The following is an 18,087-nucleotide window of genomic DNA, read 5'->3' as shown; positions in this document are numbered from 1 at the left end:
CCATTGTGGCTGTGGGCTGGGGACGGAGCACCGGCGCGGATAGCCGCTCGATGTCAGATCATTGTGGTCGACGCCTGCTGCTCGTTTCCTCGTCGCCATCGCCATCTCCACCATGTTTGCCGCCACGCCACGGGGCGCCCGTGCGCCCCCCCTCGCCCGCGCGATGAGCCAGCACGCGCGCACGCACATCCCCGTGATCCGGTCGCTGGGGCAGATGCGGCGCTGGCGCGCGCAAGCGCGCGCGCTGGGTCTCGAAGTCGGGCTGATTCCCACGGTGCGTCACGGTCTTTCGCGCTGACACCAGATGGGGGCACTGCACGACGGACACTTGAACCTCGTGCGCGCGAGTGTGAACCGGCACCCGTTGACGGTCATGTCGCTGTTCGTGAACCCGACGCAGTTTGCGCCGAACGAGGACTTGACTGCGTATCCGCGCACTTTCGAGAGCGACATGGACAAGCTGCGCGGGCTGCTACGCCAGGGGCCTGCGGCGGTCATCCACGGCCTCGGGATAAGCGAGTACGACCGCCGGTTGCCACGGCAGAACCCGGGGCCGCCGCAGGGCGAGAGCCCACTCGTCGTCTTCGCACCCACCGTCGACACCATGTATCCTTTGCGCGGCGAGCTGCAGAATCTGAAGGAGCACAAGGGCGCCAGCGTGAATGTACGGGGATGGGGAGACGTCATGGAGGGCGCATCACGCCGTGAGTTTGACAATGGGGCGTGCTGACGCCCAGCCCAGTTCTTCACCGGCGTCGCGACAGTGTGCACCAAGCTCTTTAACGCTGTCGAGCCGGATCATGCCTACTTTGGCCAAAAGGATATCCAGCAGGCGTTGCTGCTCAAGATTCGTGAGTCTCCGCCGGTTGGGAGAGCCGGTGTCAAGCGCCCCTGAGGGACCGTATGCCGCCCACCTACACCTATGCGCTGGAGAGTAGTAGGCAAGCGTGGGATGCTCTTCCGTGGACGTCGCCCTCCATAACCTTTAGCGCAGGCTCCGAGTGTGGCATGCCGCATGCGTAGTAGTCGGCGTGGGCAACAGCAACGTCTGTACGCAGCACTAACCCCAGTCCAACAAGACCTCCTCTCCTCACACCCCCTCCCCGAGAACCTCCACATCCTGCCGACGACGCGCGACAAAGACTCTGGCCTGGCGCTCTCGAGCCGGAACGCGTACCTCTCTGACGCGGAGCGCAAAGTCGCGCCTGTCCTACAGCGGGCGCTGCAAGCCGCGCGGGCGGCATGGGATAGCTGCGCGAGCGGCGCAGCCATGATCGAGGTGGCGCAGCGCGTGGTCGCGGAGGAGCAGGAGCGGATCCGTGCGGCTGGCGAGGAAGTGCGCCTCGCGCCCGACTACTTTGAGGTGTTTGACCGGCAGACGTTTGCGCCGTTCCGCGGCACGCCGAGCGGCGAGGACAAGCTCGTGGTCTCGGGCGCGGTGTGGGTCGGCCGGACGCGGCTCATTGATAACCTCCTCCTGGGGTGGGATGCTGAGGCGCTCGACGTGTCGGCGGACGTGTAGGCTCTAAGAGAGAGTGGAAATGCCCGGCAGGCTAGTGAGGGCAGGGCATTCGCGTAGCTTGTGAGACTAGGAGGTAGAGACTTGTGTGGCTGACAATGTCTGTCTCTTGTCTCATGTGTCTCATACCCACCTGCCCCCGGCGCGCCGGCACCGAGATGCAATGTCTCTTAACTGCAGAATGAGCAGGGATGAAGCATGCAGGGCGCCGAAGATGCCAAGACTGATCTACCGCAACAGGCACGCCACGACTCGTCGTTTCCGTCTGGCTCGATCTCTCACCCGGCCCAAACTCTCACCAAAGCATTGCATTCACCTGACCCCCAGGGCATAATTATAGCGGTGCCAGACTGCAGCTGGTGCCAGTACCAATGTGAGGCACTGGAGCAGGCCACCGGTGGTATGTGCGCTTCTACGTATGATGCTGTCGATCTCCTCTGCGTCTCTTCTACACAGTAAGGTCACGCTTGTTCTTCTCCTCGGGCGGCGTGCCCGAGCCCTGTGTGGCCGAGTCGCCGTCGTGCTTCGATTCGTACACGCCGGCATCGTAGGCGTTCGCGGCCGCGAGGCGCTCTTCGCGGCGAGCTTCGAGCCGCTTCGCCGCGGCAGACTTGACGCGGCCGCCGCAGGTAACGCGCCCCTCGGTCCACTTGTAGTAGATGAGGGCGGCCATGACGGCGATCCAGTAGAAGCAGTATCCGAGGATTGTGCCGAGAGATGCGTTGTTGTTCCAGCCGAAGATGGCGTTGAAGATCTGCCAGCCGCCGTTGGTGGTTGGCGAGCCGGTCTCGGGGTTGCCGAAGGTGATGTGCCAGACGTTGCCGTGGACGTCGTACGAGCCGGGCCCGTCGCCGGACTCGGCGACGTCGCCGCCCACGGCCTTGGCAAACTTGTAGTACTGGAAGAAACCGATGGCCTTGGAGAAGAGGCCGGCGCCGATGAGGAAGAGGATGGTGGTGGAGATGATGAGGAACCAGTGGAGGGTGGTGCTCGAACCCGTCTTGTAGATGAGGTAGCCGACGATGGCGCCGGCGATGAGGCCGACGACGACGGGGAGGGGGATGGAAGTCGCGGGAATGCCGAGAGACACACCGCCGACGAAAACCACGGCCTCAAGACCCTCACGCAGCAGCGTGATTAGGGGAAGGAGGAAAAGCGACCACTTGGCCGTCCACGATGGCTTCTTGTACGCGGGGCCTTGGCCGGACTCGGCCATCATCTTGGCGGACTTGTGGTCGAACGCCGCGGCAAGCTTGTAGCGCCACTTGATGCGCGAGCGGTCCATCTTCAGGAAGGCGATGCCCATGAGGAAGATGAGAATGGAGGCGATGAGGCTGAAGACACCCTCCCACAGCTGCTCGGACTTGGACCAGAGGTCGCTGAGCTTGGTGTAGAACTGTGGTGAGTGTGTATAGGGCGAAGGGGACGCACGACTGCGATGAAGGCCGCACCGATGCAGAGCGCGATGAAGAAGCCGACGAAAGTGCCCGCCCAGATCTGGTAGCGCATACGCTTGACAATCCTCTTGACCTTTTCGTTATGGGGACCATCGTCGGGTCCCACAGCCTCGTCGATGCGCTCGGTGGGCGACAGGCGGCCCGAGTTCATGAGCTGCTCGACGAAGGAAAGCAGAACCGAGACGATAATGGCCGCTTCGATCACCTCGCCTGGGTGTGAGTGCGACGCCGGTGAGATGACGGCGACTCACGGAAGACGATGAAGAAAATGGGCACGTTGAACACGTTGTTACCCATGTTGGCTGCTGGTCGTGGGTAGGGGATGAGAGGGGTGACTGAAGCCGGAGTGGGAAGCTACTTGACTGAGCAGGGCAGTACGAGAGGTGAGGCTTTATCGCGAGCAAAGTGTCTCAGATGGCGGCCTTTTGACAGACAGATGGAAAGAAGCGCTGATCGGGCTCCCTAAGAGACCTTTATCTTCTGAGATGCATGCACACAGCAGCAGCGGCTAACGTACCAGCGTACAGTGCAGCGAGTGTGAGCGCCCGCCGCATGACCGTTACTTTTTGGTATAGAGGCGGGGTAGATCGGCTCCTAGAGGAAAGTGTTCTATTCTGGTGCGCGACCCCCACTGGCCGCCAGCTTGGCACGGCCGACGAGGAATCTTCTCAGTGGCCGACTTGATGGAACGCGAGAGCAGCCAATTTTATCTCTGCTTTGCTTGGCCAGTAGTGGTGGCATTGTGCAAGTGCGGCTTGTGCAGGGGCATGCAGCTAGGAACAAGAACAAGGGATGGTGGCTGCAGGCTGCGAGCCGTCAGGAGAGATGCCGAACAGTTCATTAAGATGTGTCTCTCTGGTATCCTGCTGTCTACTGAACATTCAGAGGAGACAACAGGGCGCCAATACACGCCCGTTCCAGACGACTCGCTTGGACGCTCCACGCCTGTGAGGTCGTAATCTGATGCATACTGGCATGCAGCATGTGGGTTTGCATGTAAGATCGGGCGAGCTGCTTATTTCGCACGGACGTGGTTGGACGAGGGTGCAGTTTCATTACTGCTGGGACGCAGATGATCAGAGATGTTGACGTACAGCAGGCATCAGCTGATGGGTGATGGGGAGCTATATTGGGACGTGGTCGTCAATGTCTGAGGCCAAACGCGCGCTCCACCGAGGCTAATGTCAATTCCGCATGTTGCGGGTTGTCCACGCCAGCCAGGCCGAGGCGGAGGATATGAAGAGGTGAGAGGCAAGGCACAGGTGGCACTGGCTACGGGGGCTGCAATTGAGAGCCACGATGGGAGGATCGTGTTATTGTTGGCATTTTCGCTTTGGCCGTGAGGGTAACCGTGCAGTGCGCCAGATGGCTAGGCCGAAATCAAGAGGGACACCGGGGCCGGTGAATGTATTTCGCGCGAAATGAAGGAAATCAAGATGGCAAGATGGGAGGATGACGAGATGATATCGGCCCCGGGAATGCGAAGAATACCATGATATGGTTGGCTGGAATGCAAGTGCCACTGTACGATTATCGGCCGATAATGTTCAGGCACATTTGATCCCGTCCCCTCGTCGGGTGATCCTACCCGATACAAATGATTGGCGCCCCCCTTTGGCCCCTGGCTCCCTCTGAAACACCACTGTACGTTAAATGGGGGGATGGATCTAGGAGGGTAAGACTGATTCCGGCCGACGGTGATATTGTATTGAAGCCTGTATTCTATTTGATTATTAATCCACATTTGTAATGCAACTCGCCATCAGCCACATCGCCATCATCCCATCCTTGCATATCCCTCTCTCTCTCTCTCTCTCTCTGCTCTCCTGCCTCTGCTCGCCTGCCGCCTGCCCGGGCAGCCCGCTGGAACGGGTGGAATCGCCCGAGCCTGGACGACGACGTAACCCTCACTCACCCAAACAGTCCGAGGCGGCGTTATCAGATTAGACATCGGGAAAAGAGCTTGCACCACCTTTGCACTCGTCTGCCCGCACGCACAGCACCGCACCCTCTGCACTCCGCACTGTCGCTCTGCCCACGCACATGTCGCTCGTTCGACTCATCCTTTTGGGTTTCCATTCTCCTCCTGCATCACTGCTGCCTTGATCAAATTCCACCCCACCCGCTGGCTGGCCACGCGCAGTTGCAGAGTCGACTGTGGCCGAACAGGAAAAGTGACCGGCCGGCTTTCCGATCCCTCCGTCGACACTATTCCCACTCGATCCATCGGGCGAGAAACAGTCACCTCTCCATCCCCCCGCTCTCTCGCCAAGCCACTACTCTTCTCCACTGCTCCACCTCATCAAATCTTGTCATTGCACTCTTAATCTACTCTCCCTCTCCCCCCTCGCCACCCGACAAAGCGCCCCCGCCTCTCGCGACATGTCTGTCGCCGTGCCACCACCTCCCCGCCAACCTCGTCCACGCCCAACCGAGGTAGCACCCAAAATGCCCGCCGCGCGCCTCCAAGCCCGCGCACCTGCTCCAGCCCGGGCCGCAGTCCCAGCTCCAGTCCCAGCCCCCGCCCCACCCCCTCCTGCCCCCGTCACAAAAGTCTCCCCAACCACATCCACCTCCGCCTCCTCACCAACACTATCCACCGGCTCGACCCCCGGTCCCTCCCGGCGCCCCGGCGCACCCGCGCCCGTCGCCGCCTTCGCCATGCCCGGCAAAGACACGTCGTCGTCGTCAGGCAAGATCTTTGCCAAGCCCAGCAAAGAGTGGGTGCTCCCCGAACGTGCAAAGCCCGGCCGCAAAGCGTCTACACAGGAACCCGAGAGCAAGCGGCAGAGCCAGAACCGCATGAGCCAGCGTGCCCACCGCGCCCGCCGCACAGACTACATCCAGACCCTGGAAGAGCGGCTGCGGCAGTACGAAGCCGACGAGATCCACTCCAACGTGCGGCTGCAGGAGGTCGCGCGTGCTCTCAAAGCGGACAACGACAAGCTCAAAAGCGAAGTGAGTGCGCTGGGCTCGGCGCTGGCTGCCGCCCGCAAAGAGCGGGAGGCGTGGACGGCCGAGCGGCGCGCCCTCACGGACACGGTCCGGACGCTGCGCGCGCAGCTCGACGCCGCCGCGCGGCGGCCGAGTGCGACCGGGCCCTCGCCCCGTCTCGACGACCGCATCGAGTACGAGCTCGCTGCGCTAGCGCGCTCGCCCGCGCCGACGCCTACGCTCTCCCCGCTCGCCGTGACGCCGCGGCACGCGGCCACGCCGCCGCTCGCGCGCGCGCCGCAGCCGGGCCTCGCCTGCCCCATCTGCCCCGACCCCGATCCCGACTGTCCGTGCCAGCGCCCGTCGTCGCCCGCCCTCCTCCCCGCCCCGGCGCGCGGCGCCGACCTCACTCTCCTGCAAGCGACGGGCAGTTTCGTCGTCGGCTCGCCGCGGTGCGGGCTATGCGACCTCGCGCCCACCGCATGCCTCTGCGCCCCAGAGGAAGACATCAAGCCCGTGATCCCCCGCTCGCCCTCGCCGCACGACACGGCCATGGACTGCGGGCTGTGCACGAGCTCGTCGTTCTGCGCGTGCCGCGCCGGCGCGGCCGCGGCCGCGGCGCCCGACCCGCCCCTCGTCGCACAAGCGCAGATCGCCGCCCCTGCGGTGCCGCTGCGCCTCCGCGCGCGCCCCGCTGCCAAACAGAGTGTGTGGAAACTCGACAACGTGCCCGCCGGCCAGAGCCGGTCCGAAGCCGTGTGTACCGGCGACCCGAGCAACTGCGATGCGTGCCGCAACGACAGCTTTGGCCGCGAGTTCTGCGGGCACCTCTTCGGCGTGCCGGACGGCAAAGAGGCGTGTGCGGGGTGTGCGAACGGGCGCTGTGGCGGTGGCGGGGCCGAGAAAGCCGCGTCGCGCAGCATGAGCATCTCATCGCTCATGGACGGGCCTGTGCCCTCGAGCGCGCCCGCGACGCCGGGCGCCGCGCCGCTCGTCCTCGCGTGCTGCGGCGCGCCCGAGCTCTGCGGGCACGCCGCGGGCTGTGACCCGGCCGAGAGTAAGCCGGGGACGGAGAAGGACAAGGAGAGGGAGAGGGAGAGGGAGAGGGAGAAAGAGATGATCCGGCCCGATGAGGCGTGGAAGCAGCTCAAGGCGCACCCGAACGCGCAGTTCACGCCGCTCGCCGTGCTCGCGGACGTGGTAGCGCGGCGGACCAAGTGCGATGGGCCGCGCGTCGAGCTCTCCCCGCCGCCCGACGAGCGGCGGCTCGCGGACGCGCGCGCCACGCTTGCCGGCAAGCGCATGGCGGTCGAGACGAGCGCGTTGCGCGACGCACTCAAGTATCTCGACACGCACCCGACGCCGGGCAGCCCCGCCAAGCGCCGCCGCATGCAGTAGAGCGAAGCAGTGTAGCATAGACGATGTACAAATGCGTGTTATGTGGCTGCGGCGGTCGTGGGCGTCTGGTCCGCCGCGCCCGCCTTGTCCGTCCCCGTGCCCGAGCCCGAGCCCGAGCCGGCCGCGGAATACCGCTTCATCATCCAGCGGAGAAAGGACGGCACGTCCTCGGCAATGCTCTTGGGCAGTGCGGAATTCGTCACGAAGCGCGGGATGCTCCCGCCCGCATCAGACGACGTCGCCATGCGCCACTCGGTGCGCCCCTCATCGAGCTCGCGCACGCGCTCGACGCTCACGTACTTGCCGCGCACGCGCGCCTTCTCCGGCCCCCGCTTTTCGGGGCACTCGGGGTGTGCGAACGGGAGCGAGACTGGTAAGCGCTGGCTATGCGGGACATACTGTTCATGAAGCGGCGCTGGCCGTGTGGCGCGACCGCGAGCTCGCGCGACAGCAGGAGCACGACGAACGTGCGCGGGCTGGTGGGTGCGGGCGTGACGTATGTCAGGCGCCAGACTTCCGCGACGTGCGGGACGAGGACGGCGAGGCACTCCGTTTCGCGGCACGATTCGATGTAGCTTGCGTCAGCGGGTGTGGGCGAGCGTCAGCGAGCTCGCAGCGCTGGTGTGCGCATCGCTAATGGGCTAGCGTGGAAAAAACCCACTCCCGCTCATGCTCAGAATGATACTCCAACAAGCCGCGCCGGAAGTGCTCGTAGATGCCCCGCGGGTGCTGCGACATGACGCGCGCTTGGCGCGCCACCTCGTCCAGGTCCGCCGAGGGGCGGCGGCCGTCGTGGCTCAGCCGCTTCGAGAGGGAGCGCATGAGCGCGAGCGGGGTCATGGAGGAGGGCGCGGTCGCGTCCGGCGCGTATGGACGCAACGAGGCGGCGTCGTGGCTGCTGATTCGCCCGCACCAGAACTCGCTTACGCCGATGGACTTGCGGAGCTGGCGTTAGACGAGGGGTTCCGGCGGCGAAGCCGCAGGGCGCGGGAGGGCAGAGGGAGAGCCAGAAATAGGAGGAGGGCGGAATGGAAGACGCCCCGCCGAAGGGCGTCCTCAACTCACCTTCGAATGCGCACCGCCCGTACTCAAGCTCCGGATCTGTACCGTCCCGTTCTCTTTGAGCCCGCCGTCGCTCCATTCGCTGCTGTTAGCACGGCCGCAACCCCACCCACTCCATCGAGTCCGCCAGCCGCTCCCCCGCGGCAAAGTAGGCGTCGAGGAACGCCGCGAAGTCGTCCGGCGCCGCCGAGGGGTTCGGGATGTCCTGTGGTTAGGAGCTGGCAAGCTGGTGGACGGTAGTAGGACACGGCCGAGCAGAGGCTGAGATATCGTGATTGCTTTGCGTCTCTTCTGCCGAAACACTGGAACCGATGAGACGCGACTGAAGCTCTCTCGGGGGCGACGTCGGTCGCTCCACCCCACTCTTCTGTCTCTCTCTTCTGCCCCACCTCACCCGGCCCCTCCCCACTCGCCTGCCACCCCTCTCCCTCGTACTCCCCCAACCTCACTCACATCAAAGGTCAGCGGCTTGAGGTCGAAGGTTATCTCGCGGCCCATCGTGATGATTATTGACAAGTCAGCAGTTACCAGAAATACGTCAGCATGGCTTCTGACAGATCGGTGAGTGCCTCGGACGATCGCCGCGGTGCGGGGTCCCCGGAAATATACCCCCGTCATCAACGCCGCAATGCTCGTGCGGCCATCTGCTGCATCTCTCTCGATCTCTCTCTCGCCATCTCTCCAGCTCGCTATTCTCGCTCTTCTCGTCGTCGCTGCTCGCAGTGGGGTATACAAGCAGCCCCGCTCCATTCTTGCCCTCTGGCATCTAGCGCTCATCAAGCCACCCACCACCCGGCTCTGCTCGCACGACCTCATCGCGATGGACTACGACCCCCCGCCATGCGGCGAGCCCATCCCTCCATTCCTCGCTAAAATCCGTGCCAGCGCGCGCGCGCCCATCTCCGTCCCCCTCGCTGCAACAGACGGCGGGTCTAGCACAAACACACTGTATATCCCCCCGCCCCCGCCTGCAGTTGAGGAGGACGTAGTTCCGCCCGAGAACTTCTCGGCGGTCACTCACGGCGTGTACCGCTCGGGCTTTCCCAAAAAGCGCAACTTCAAGTTCCTCGAGACGCTGCAGCTCAAGACTGTTCTGTGAGTGACCCCGCGCGCAATCTGACACCAGAACGTTAGTCCTCGAGGACTACCCCGAAGCCAACCTCCAATGGTGCCAGGACCAGGATATCCAGTTCATGGTGTGTCTTGCGTTGCGCGGGTCTGACGCACAGCAATTCGGCATTCCCGGCAACAAAGAGCCGTTCGACAACATCCCCGAAGACGTGATCTGCTCGGCGCTCGTGGCCATTCTCGACCGCCGGAACCACCCCCTCCTCATCCACTGCAACAAGGGCAAGCACCGCACCGGCTGCCTTATCGGCTGCATCCGCCGCCTGCAGAGCTGGAGTATGACGTCGATCTTTGACGAATACCGCCGCTTCTCGGCGCCCAAGTCGCGCGCTGTCGACCAGCAGTTCATCGACCTCTTCGACCTCGCGCCCGTGTGGGAGGAGGTCATGAGCCCCATGGGCGGCGGGCTCGCCAACTTGCCCGCGTGGCGCATGCTTGCCTTGCCAATGAGATTGGCGACGAAGCGGAGCGCGATGGAGCGCGAGAAGGGTGAGCGGGACGAGAGGGAGAGACGGCGCCGCGAGGCTGTCGCGGTGACGGGGCCGGTCGCGATGATTGACGCGCCGCCGGTCGTGGATATTGGCATGGAGGTGGTTGCGAGGTAGGCGGTGGGAAGGGGACGTTTGTAAAATGTAATATGAACGATGGCAGTTGTCAACCAAGGCAGTGGGCTGCTCTCTACTAGCCCACTGCAACGAACGTCAGGAGTGCAAGCAATGTGAGCGCATCAGTCATCCCCTTACCGCCTATCCGCTGTAGGCTCCCTCGCCTCTCGCTCGTCGACATCTTCATAGCGCTACTTATCTCTAACCATCTAAGTAAGCCTCACCGTCGTGACAATGCGCCACTGGTCTGCCGTGCCATTGATGTCGACCACAGCCGCCTCGGTACAACTAATCTCGATTGGCCACTGCGCGCTCTGCGCAGCGCTCGCGGCGATCTCCTGCCGCTTCCCCTCCTCAAAGTCGCCGTAACACAGCGACAAATGCGGGAAGTACGGCAGGGCGCTCTCGCCGAGCCGCTCGGCAATCGCCGTGCGAAGCGCGACGAGCGACGCGGCGCTCGCGGGGTCGACAGGCGAAAGCACGCACTGGTAATACGCATCACCAACCTGCGGCGGGCCGAGGCGCAGCTTGATGCCGGGCTCGGCGGCTTCGCCGGCGCGGTCGTACGCCTCAGGGTCGCGGTTGAGCCAGCCGGCGTCGCCGCGCCGCACGCCCGGCTCGTCGGACTGCATGTCGCGCGCGAGCATGCTCGCGTTCACGCCGTGGTGGAGCGCCGTTTCGAGGGCGTCGGGGTCGCGCGCGACGCGCGGCGAGAGGAGCGTGATGTGCGGCATGAAGGCGGGCGAGCCGGCGCCCTTCGAGAGCGAGAACACGAGCTCGCGCAGCGTCTTGGCGTGCTCCAATGGCGGGAGGAGCCAGAGGCAGTAGCCTTGCAGCGCATGCGCTTGGTCCGCGGCGCCGGCGGGCGCCGCGCGTTCCAGCTTTTCCTGCTGCCGCTCAGCGAGGCCGGCCTTGAGTTTCTCGAGCATGATGAGAGGAGTGTGATTGAGACAAGGGACGTGTTCAATTCATCTTGGCGGTGTCGCGGTACGTCATAGGTCGGTCACATCCTCGCCACCGAGGCGCGACGCGCCTTCAACCAACATGTCCATGCGCTTCCATCATGCATTTCCATCCAGCAACGCTCTAGACGCTAGCAGCGGGTATCTAGGATCTAGCCAGTCCATGCGTCCGTGCGCTGCTCAGCACACCGCGCAACCTCCTTGCTCAGGTCGCCCTCGCCGTCCATGACGTCGAGCGTGAGCCCCGCCGTACCCGGCTGCGCAAGAACTTCCCAGCACGCCTTGGCGACGAGCTCGCGCGACGTCGCCTCGATCTGGAGCGCGCCGACCTTGGCACCGCCCGCCGGCTCGTCCATCAGCCGGCCGGGGCGGATGACAGTGTAGTCGAGCTGCGTGTCGTGCAGCGCCTTCTCGGCGTCGTACTTGGCCTTGAGGTCTGGGGTAAGTCTCGTCCTAGTCGCGCGGGGTCGACTCACACATCCCGATCGCGCCCCACGCCATGTCGCTCATGGTGCGGCTCGCCTCGGTGTAGTGCGCCGGCACGGGCTTGGAGCGGTCACGCACGTCCACGGACGAAATCATGACGAAACGCTTGACACCCGCGAGCCGGCACGCCTCGTACACCTTCACGGCGCCTTGGTAGTCGACTGTACGAGTGCGCTCCTCGGTGGAGCCGGCGCCAGCGCCGGCCGCGAAGAGCACCGCGTCCGCCTTGCGCTCTTTGAGAAGCGCGGCGAGGTCCTCGGCGCTAGCGGTTTCGAGTGAGAGAATCGCCGGCGTCGCCCCGAGCTTTTCGAGATCGGCATTGCTTTCGTCAGCAGATGCAAAAGAAGGCGAATACGCACTGCTTGTCGTCGCGCACGACGGAAGTGACCTCGTGCTCGCCGCGGAGGCGGGCAAAGTGGCGCGCACACTGGCCGCCGCCGCCGAAGACTACAACGTGCATTTTGGGGAGGAGGGATAAAGGGGTCTGGAGGAGAGCGGGAGCTAGGTTGACGCTGATGCCGAGTTGCCTTTGCGGAGAAGTGGACGAGAAGAATGAACTGCTGTCTCCAAACACTCTGGTTGAAGGGGGAGCTCGAGTTGCCAAGAACCAGAGCAAGTCAGCAATATGGCCAAATTACGTCACAAGCCAATGATATGATCACCGACTTCCGTCGGAAAACATTCGCCTCCACTTTCTCTGCTATCTGTTCGATTATCAACCCGACGCCAGCTACGCCTGTTGCCATGATCGAGCAAGCACCTCGCTAAGAATTGCGGCCATATCGGCCCGAATAAGGGAGGATATGCGCTCGTGGCCATGGAAGGAGTTGGAAGGTTCTCAAGAGAGATGAAAACCTGGGTTCCGCGTGGGACGACGCATGCACGATCAAGTAAGCGAGCGCGGTCGCGCCGCGGCCCATGGTCAAGACTCATGGTGCCGATAGCTTGCGAGCAGTTTGTTTAACGAACGATACCGCGAGCCTTGGGAGCGGGAAGCTTCAGAGCTGAGCCGGCTTGTGGAGCGATCAAGGCGAGAGCGCGAGCCGGTGACTGGCGACGGAACGCGTGGTGCCACCCAGGCACGTTCGTTGGCCTCACCTAGATACTGCTGACTGATGAGAGTCTTTTGTTTGCTGACTAGTGCACATTCCACCATCTTCCGACATGCTGCTGAATATTCCCCCGCGACTCATACTGACCCCGAAACGCCCCCGGTGGCTGTCACGGAGCCGAAGGCTATCACCCCACTTGCCATAAGGGCGCAACCTCCAGAAGGACGTACTGACGGCCAGATTGGAGTTGGATGACTGTACTATGTGGCGTGGAACCATCACATATGGCGATTACGGGTCCGACCTAGTGTACTGATTCAGCAACTCACGCTAATAGCGCTCACTCGCCCACTGACCGACGCCGAAGGTGTGATGGCGTGCAACTGTGCATGGCGTTCTTGGGGCCTATAAAAGCGGGGGGATGCTGTCCACCGCTACATCCATTCTCCCCCCGTCCCCCCCCCCCCCCCCCCCCCCGCTCTCGGCCTGCTTTGTCTCTTTGGGCGATCGTATCTCCAGCAAGGACCAGTCTTAAAATCTTGCTCTTTCTGGCCACCCCATCCTCTCCCTGTCATGTCGCTTGATCAGAAGACCTTCGAAAACTCAGCTCGTCGCCCTTCTGACGAGACGCTGTGTCCGAATGCCGGCCTCAGCGCTTGCCCGGAAGGAGAGTCTACCGTTGTCGACCTCGTAGCTCTCAAAGCCAACATCAACGATGGCAAGGATGAGGAGGCCCCCGCGCACAAGGAGGAGGAGCACGAAGAGCCTTCTAAGACCGCCGCTCCCGACTTATCGCAACCCATGAAGTGGACGCTGTTGTTCATCTTTTCGCTGGCGTTTTTCATTGACGGTAAGCCTCCCCTGCCACACATGCACTAACTCCAGTCCTCTCGTACTCGGCATTCTTCGTCCTCACGCGTAGCATCGCTCACGAGCTCAAGATCAGCTTTGCAATGCAGAGCTGGATCATCACCTCATACGCCGTCACCTTCGCCTCGTTCCTCCTCTTCTGGGGCCGCGTTTCGGATCTGTACTCGGCCACCCATGTGTTCACGTACGGTTTCCTCGTCCTCGGTCTCATCAACCTAGTGATCTCGTTCCTCCCGGAAAAGTTTTCCTTTCTCGTCATTCGCGCCATCTCCGGCATCGCAGGCGCCGCCCTCATCCCCGCCTCCTACCGCCTCATCGCGCACGTCTTCGAGCCCCACGAGCTTGGTAAGGCGTACACTCTTTACGGCATGACCGGCGGCATCTCAAACGTCATGGGCGTCATTCTCGCCGGCTTCATCGAGTACATTCCCGGCGGGGGCCAGATGAGCGCATGGCGCTGGTTCTTCCGCATCGTCGCCATCATTGTCGTCCCCTTCTCGCTCCTCTCCCTCCGCATCGTGCCCATGCAGCGCGGCGGCGAGAGCGCAGGCTCGTCCCGCTGGAAGCGCCTGGACGTCGGCGGCGCGTTCCTCGCCCTCTCCGCCATCATCCTCCTCACGCTCGGCTTGACGCTCGGTGCATCGCACGGCTGGCGCACGCCCGGTTTCCTCGTGCCCTTCCTCCTCTCGTTCGCCCTCTTCCCTGCCTTCTTCGTATACGAGTCGTATCTCGGCGAGGAGCGCGCCATGCTCCCCGCCAAGACGTGGCGTGTCCCGAACTTTGCCCTCTTCATCGCCTTCTCCCTTCAAATCTACCCGTGGTGGGCCGTCAACTTCCTCGGTCTCATCGAAACCTGGATCGGAGTGTACGAGGAGCGCGCGATCGTTGCCGCTGTCCGCACGCTCCCCGAGGGTATCATCTCCCTCGCGGTCAGCGCGCTGCTCACCCTTGTCCCCGTCCTCGTGGCCCGCCCGCGCTGGACCGTCGCCTCGGGCCAGCTCCTCGGCGTCGTAGGCTACATCCTCATGTCGCTCCCCACCCGCCTCGTGGGCAAGGACTACTGGCGCTTCCTTTTCCCCGGCATGCTCCTGGGCTCTGGTGGAAACATGGCTGCCTTCATCGGCACTAATGTCGCCATTATGACCTCGGTCCCCGCTGAGATGGCTGGCGTGACCGGCGCCGTCCTCCAGGTCGGTCTGCAGCTGGGCGCAACTCTCGGATTCGCTATCCAGGCCGGTCTCCTCACTGTCAACGAGGGCGGCCTGGCGAACCCTGAGAACCTCCGCGCAAGCTTTTACTTCCAGCTTGGATGGGGTGCGCTCTGGCTCATCGGCTTCGTCGTCCTGTACCGCCCGCCGAAGGCGAAGACGGCGTCCAGCGCCGACGCCGCGGAGCAAGCCCGCCCCATTATTCACTAGACCACTCACCGTAGGAACGCCCATATCGCCGTCTCCTGTTAGATTTCCCCGCGTCCTGTTTCATAGACACACTGTAGCGCATAGTATGAAGTATTGTGAGCTCGATGGGCAGTTACGGATGAGTTGTAGATGTCAGCAGGCGGATCCTCAGGCTCTCATCCTTGTCCAGCCGTGAGGCTACAGACGGCGAGCACATCGGGTTCCGCTGTCGCGCACTGTAGTCGATGATGTGGACATAGGGTGTGACACTGCCACACGTCGAAGCGGGGGCCTCGGCCATGGCGGCCCCGGCAAAATGTCACCCCGCATCGGCTCGGCAACTTGGGCGTCGCCGTGACACGGTGGCCGTCAAATCAGGCGCGCAGCATCGCCCATCCTCGTGTGACTCTGCCTGCATACGTACAGCCGACCGGACACGGGTGGGCGCGGAGCATGCTCGCCGACCTGCAGAATGATGTCAATCCGACCCGGTCCCTGTTGCACCACCAGCGTAAACCACTCCATCTATGTAGAGGGACCGGGTATACCCCTTTATCCGACCTCCACCGTACGGTGGGGGGCGCGGTGGGTAAACCACAGATGGAGACCGAGACTGGGGTATCAGCGTACCCCGGATACGCTCGTACTCGCTCCTCCCACCAACTCGCCCACCCGGACTCTCACGCTGGAGAAATCCAGCAGCAATCAAAAGGCGCGGCTGCACGAGCGGATGCCTCATCCTCTCCCCCGACGAAATGGACGACAACGCAACACTGAACGCGAAGGAGCAGCAGACGGCCGCGGCGGCGCAGGCCGAGGTCGCGTCGCCGGCGAGCATCAACGCGAACACCGTCGCCCTCGGCCTCCTCGTCCTCGCCGTCATCTACTTCCTCATGCCGGGCGGGAAGAAGAAGAAGACGCCTGCGGGGCACGCCGGCGCGGGCAAGAAGGCCAAGGTCGAGGAGGAGGACGATGAAGAGTCGTGGACGTACAAGCTCAAGGAGCAGAACAAGCGCGTGGCCGTGTTCTACGGCTCGCAGACGGGGACTGCGCAGGAGTACGCGCTCAAGTGGGCCAAGGAGGCGCGGTCCAAGTTTGGCCTGTCGTCGCTTGTGCTCGACCCCGAGCAGGTCGAGTTCAAGGTGCTCAACCGCGTGCCCCGGGATAAGGCCGTCGTGTTCGTCATGGCGTCGTATGGCGAGGGCGAGCCGACCGACAACGCCGAGGTAAGCTGCGCCCACTCAGAGTACAAGAGCTGACGCCAGGCAATGATGGAGTTCCTGATGGACGAAGACGTTCAGTTCAGCCACGGCGGCCAGCGCCTCGACAACCTCAACTACATCATTTTCGGGCTCGGAAACACCACGTACGCCAAGTACAACGAGGTTGCGCGCAAGCTCGACGAGCGGCTGCAGGAGCTGGGCGCGCAGCGCATCGGCTCGCGCGGCGAAGGCGACGAGATTGCAGGCACCGAGAAGGGGTACATGGAGTGGAAGGATGGGATGTGGGCCGAGTTCGGTGAGCGCCTGGGCCTCGAGGCCGGCGCGGGCGCCGACATCGCCGACTTCTCCATCACGGAGATCGGACGCCAGCACGACTCCAACACCTATCTCGGCGAGCTGTCCGAGCACGCGCTCAAGGTGTCGACGGGGCGCGCCCCCGCCCGCGGGCTGTACGACGCCAAGAACCCGTACCCGTCGCCGGTGACTGCGCGCGAGCTGTTCGCCCTCGACGCCGAGCGCAACTGCGTGCACCTCGAGTTCGACATTTCCGGCACGAACATCTCGTACTCTGCCGGCGACCACATCGCCGTCTGGCCCTCGAACCCCGACATGGCCGTGGAGCGCTTCCTAAGCGTCATGGGGCTGGGCGACAAGCGCGACGTCATCGTCGACGTCAAGGCGCTGGACCCGACGCTGGCCGCGGTCCCCTTCCCGAACCCGGCGACGTACGAGGCCATCTTCCGCAACTACCTCGAGCTTGCGGCGCTCGCGTCGCGCCAGACGCTGGCCGCGCTGGCCAAGTACGCACCGACGCCGGAAGCGCGGGCGATCATGGAGCGCTGGGGCTCGGACGAGGCCGCGTACGACCGCGAGGTCGACAAGGCGCGCCTGCGCCTCGGCGAGGCGCTGCAGCTCGCGACGGGCAACGACCCCAAGAACCCCAAGGACGCGACGGTGTGGCCCATCCCGCTCGACCGCATCATCTCGCTCCTCCCCCGCCAAAAGCCGCGCTACTACTCCATCTCGTCGTCGTCCAAGATGCACCCGACGACGGTGCACGTCACGGCCGTCGTGCTCAAGTACCAGACGCCCGAGTCCAAGATGCACGGCGGCCAGCCGCGCTGGGTGTACGGCATGGGCTCGAATTTCCTGCAGTCGGTGCAGGAGCACATGCGGTACGGCGACCTCGCGGGCGCGAACACGACCATCCGCTTGGAAGGCATGCCGACGCAGACGCCGACGTACCGCCTCACGGGGCCGCGTGACGCGTACATCAAAGACAATGTGTTGCGGATTCCCGTCCACGTGCGCCGCTCGACGTTCCGCCTCCCGGCGAACACAAAGGTGCCGATCATCATGATCGGGCCCGGCACGGGCGTCGCGCCGTTCCGCGGCTTCGTGCAGGAGCGCGTGGCGATGGCGCGCTCGGCCAAGCAGCGCAAGGGCGACGGCGCGCTCGCCGACTGGGGCGACATGTACCTCTTCTACGGGTGCCGCCGGGAGGACGAGGACTTCCTCTACCGCGACGAGTGGCCGCAGTACGCCGCCGAGCTCGACGGCAAGCTCAAGGTGCTTACGGCCTTCTCGCGCGGCCCGGACCGCAAGCCGGACGGATCAAAGATCTACGTCCAAGACCTCATTTGGAATGCGCGCGACAAGCTCGTGCCTGCCATCCTGCACCAGGGCGCGTTCATCTACATTTGCGGCGACGCCAAAAACATGGCCAAGGAGGTCGAGCGGTGTCTTGCCCAGATGCTTGCCGACCACCGCGGCGGCGAGCTCCACGTCGAGGGATACGAGGAGATCAAGAACCTCAAGGACAAGAAGCGCTTCCAGACGGATGTCTGGTCGTAGCGTTGTCACGCCGCCGCGCCAGCCCCGCATTGTACCAGTAGCCCCTCCATAGTTTGCATAGCACAGATTGTACGGAAGAATCATGAACAAGTTGGCGCATGACGATTCTGCAATGTCTAGAGGTCACAGTGAACATTGAC

At 63.6% G+C, this 18,087-nt stretch overlaps 9 protein-coding genes across 9 annotated transcripts; 6 read left to right on the top strand and 3 right to left on the bottom strand.

Annotated features, from left to right (window-relative positions):
* Positions 1-163: 163 nt before the first annotated feature.
* COLE_03983 (uncharacterized protein) lies at positions 164-1,522 on the top strand (the record flags this gene model as incomplete). Its single annotated transcript, XM_018420330.1, has 4 exons — positions 164-274; positions 305-704; positions 738-851; positions 1,071-1,522. 4 exons carry the CDS (start codon positions 164-166, stop codon positions 1,520-1,522), a joined length of 1,077 nt encoding a protein of 358 aa, XP_018279613.1.
* A 445-nt stretch (positions 1,523-1,967) lies between these two features.
* On the bottom strand, positions 1,968-3,273 carry COLE_03982 (uncharacterized protein; the record flags this gene model as incomplete). Its single annotated transcript, XM_018420797.2, has 3 exons — positions 1,968-2,915; positions 2,951-3,186; positions 3,228-3,273. 3 exons carry the CDS (start codon positions 3,271-3,273, stop codon positions 1,968-1,970), a joined length of 1,230 nt encoding a protein of 409 aa, XP_018279612.1.
* A 386-nt stretch (positions 3,274-3,659) lies between these two features.
* COLE_03981 (uncharacterized protein) lies at positions 3,660-3,935 on the top strand (the record flags this gene model as incomplete). Its single annotated transcript, XM_065626317.1, has 1 exon — positions 3,660-3,935. One exon carries the CDS (start codon positions 3,660-3,662, stop codon positions 3,933-3,935), a length of 276 nt encoding a protein of 91 aa, XP_065482398.1.
* A 1,489-nt stretch (positions 3,936-5,424) lies between these two features.
* Positions 5,425-7,308, top strand: COLE_03980 (uncharacterized protein; the record flags this gene model as incomplete). Its single annotated transcript, XM_018424968.1, has 1 exon — positions 5,425-7,308. The coding sequence occupies one exon, from the start codon at positions 5,425-5,427 to the stop codon at positions 7,306-7,308; it is 1,884 nt and encodes a 627-aa protein (XP_018279610.1).
* A 1,690-nt stretch (positions 7,309-8,998) lies between these two features.
* Positions 8,999-10,103, top strand: COLE_03979 (uncharacterized protein; the record flags this gene model as incomplete). The annotated part of the gene is made up of 3 exons (XM_018427338.2): positions 8,999-9,465; positions 9,497-9,566; positions 9,600-10,103. 3 exons carry the CDS (start codon positions 8,999-9,001, stop codon positions 10,101-10,103), a joined length of 1,041 nt encoding a protein of 346 aa, XP_018279608.1.
* A 209-nt stretch (positions 10,104-10,312) lies between these two features.
* Positions 10,313-11,032, bottom strand: COLE_03978 (uncharacterized protein; the record flags this gene model as incomplete). The annotated part of the gene is made up of 1 exon (XM_018426604.2): positions 10,313-11,032. One exon carries the CDS (start codon positions 11,030-11,032, stop codon positions 10,313-10,315), a length of 720 nt encoding a protein of 239 aa, XP_018279607.1.
* Positions 11,033-11,217: 185 nt separating this feature from the next.
* Positions 11,218-12,011, bottom strand: COLE_03977 (uncharacterized protein; the record flags this gene model as incomplete). Its single annotated transcript, XM_018420328.1, has 3 exons — positions 11,218-11,501; positions 11,542-11,873; positions 11,911-12,011. The coding sequence occupies 3 exons, from the start codon at positions 12,009-12,011 to the stop codon at positions 11,218-11,220; spliced, it is 717 nt and encodes a 238-aa protein (XP_018279606.1).
* Positions 12,012-13,176: 1,165 nt separating this feature from the next.
* COLE_03976 (uncharacterized protein) lies at positions 13,177-14,891 on the top strand (the record flags this gene model as incomplete). The annotated part of the gene is made up of 2 exons (XM_018420332.1): positions 13,177-13,453; positions 13,489-14,891. 2 exons carry the CDS (start codon positions 13,177-13,179, stop codon positions 14,889-14,891), a joined length of 1,680 nt encoding a protein of 559 aa, XP_018279605.1.
* Positions 14,892-15,763: 872 nt separating this feature from the next.
* COLE_03975 (uncharacterized protein) lies at positions 15,764-17,947 on the top strand (the record flags this gene model as incomplete). Its single annotated transcript, XM_018424967.1, has 2 exons — positions 15,764-16,096; positions 16,136-17,947. The coding sequence occupies 2 exons, from the start codon at positions 15,764-15,766 to the stop codon at positions 17,945-17,947; spliced, it is 2,145 nt and encodes a 714-aa protein (XP_018279604.1).
* Positions 17,948-18,087: the final 140 nt, after the last annotated feature.

The sequence above is a fragment of the Cutaneotrichosporon oleaginosum genome (genome assembly GCF_008065305.1).
Source record: "Cutaneotrichosporon oleaginosum strain ATCC 20508 chromosome Unknown ATCC20508_contig03, whole genome shotgun sequence".
In the NCBI taxonomy this organism is placed as follows: domain Eukaryota; kingdom Fungi; phylum Basidiomycota; class Tremellomycetes; order Trichosporonales; family Trichosporonaceae; genus Cutaneotrichosporon; species Cutaneotrichosporon oleaginosum.
The sequence above is the reverse complement of the archived record's forward strand: the minus strand, read 5'-3'. Positions and strand labels throughout refer to the sequence as shown.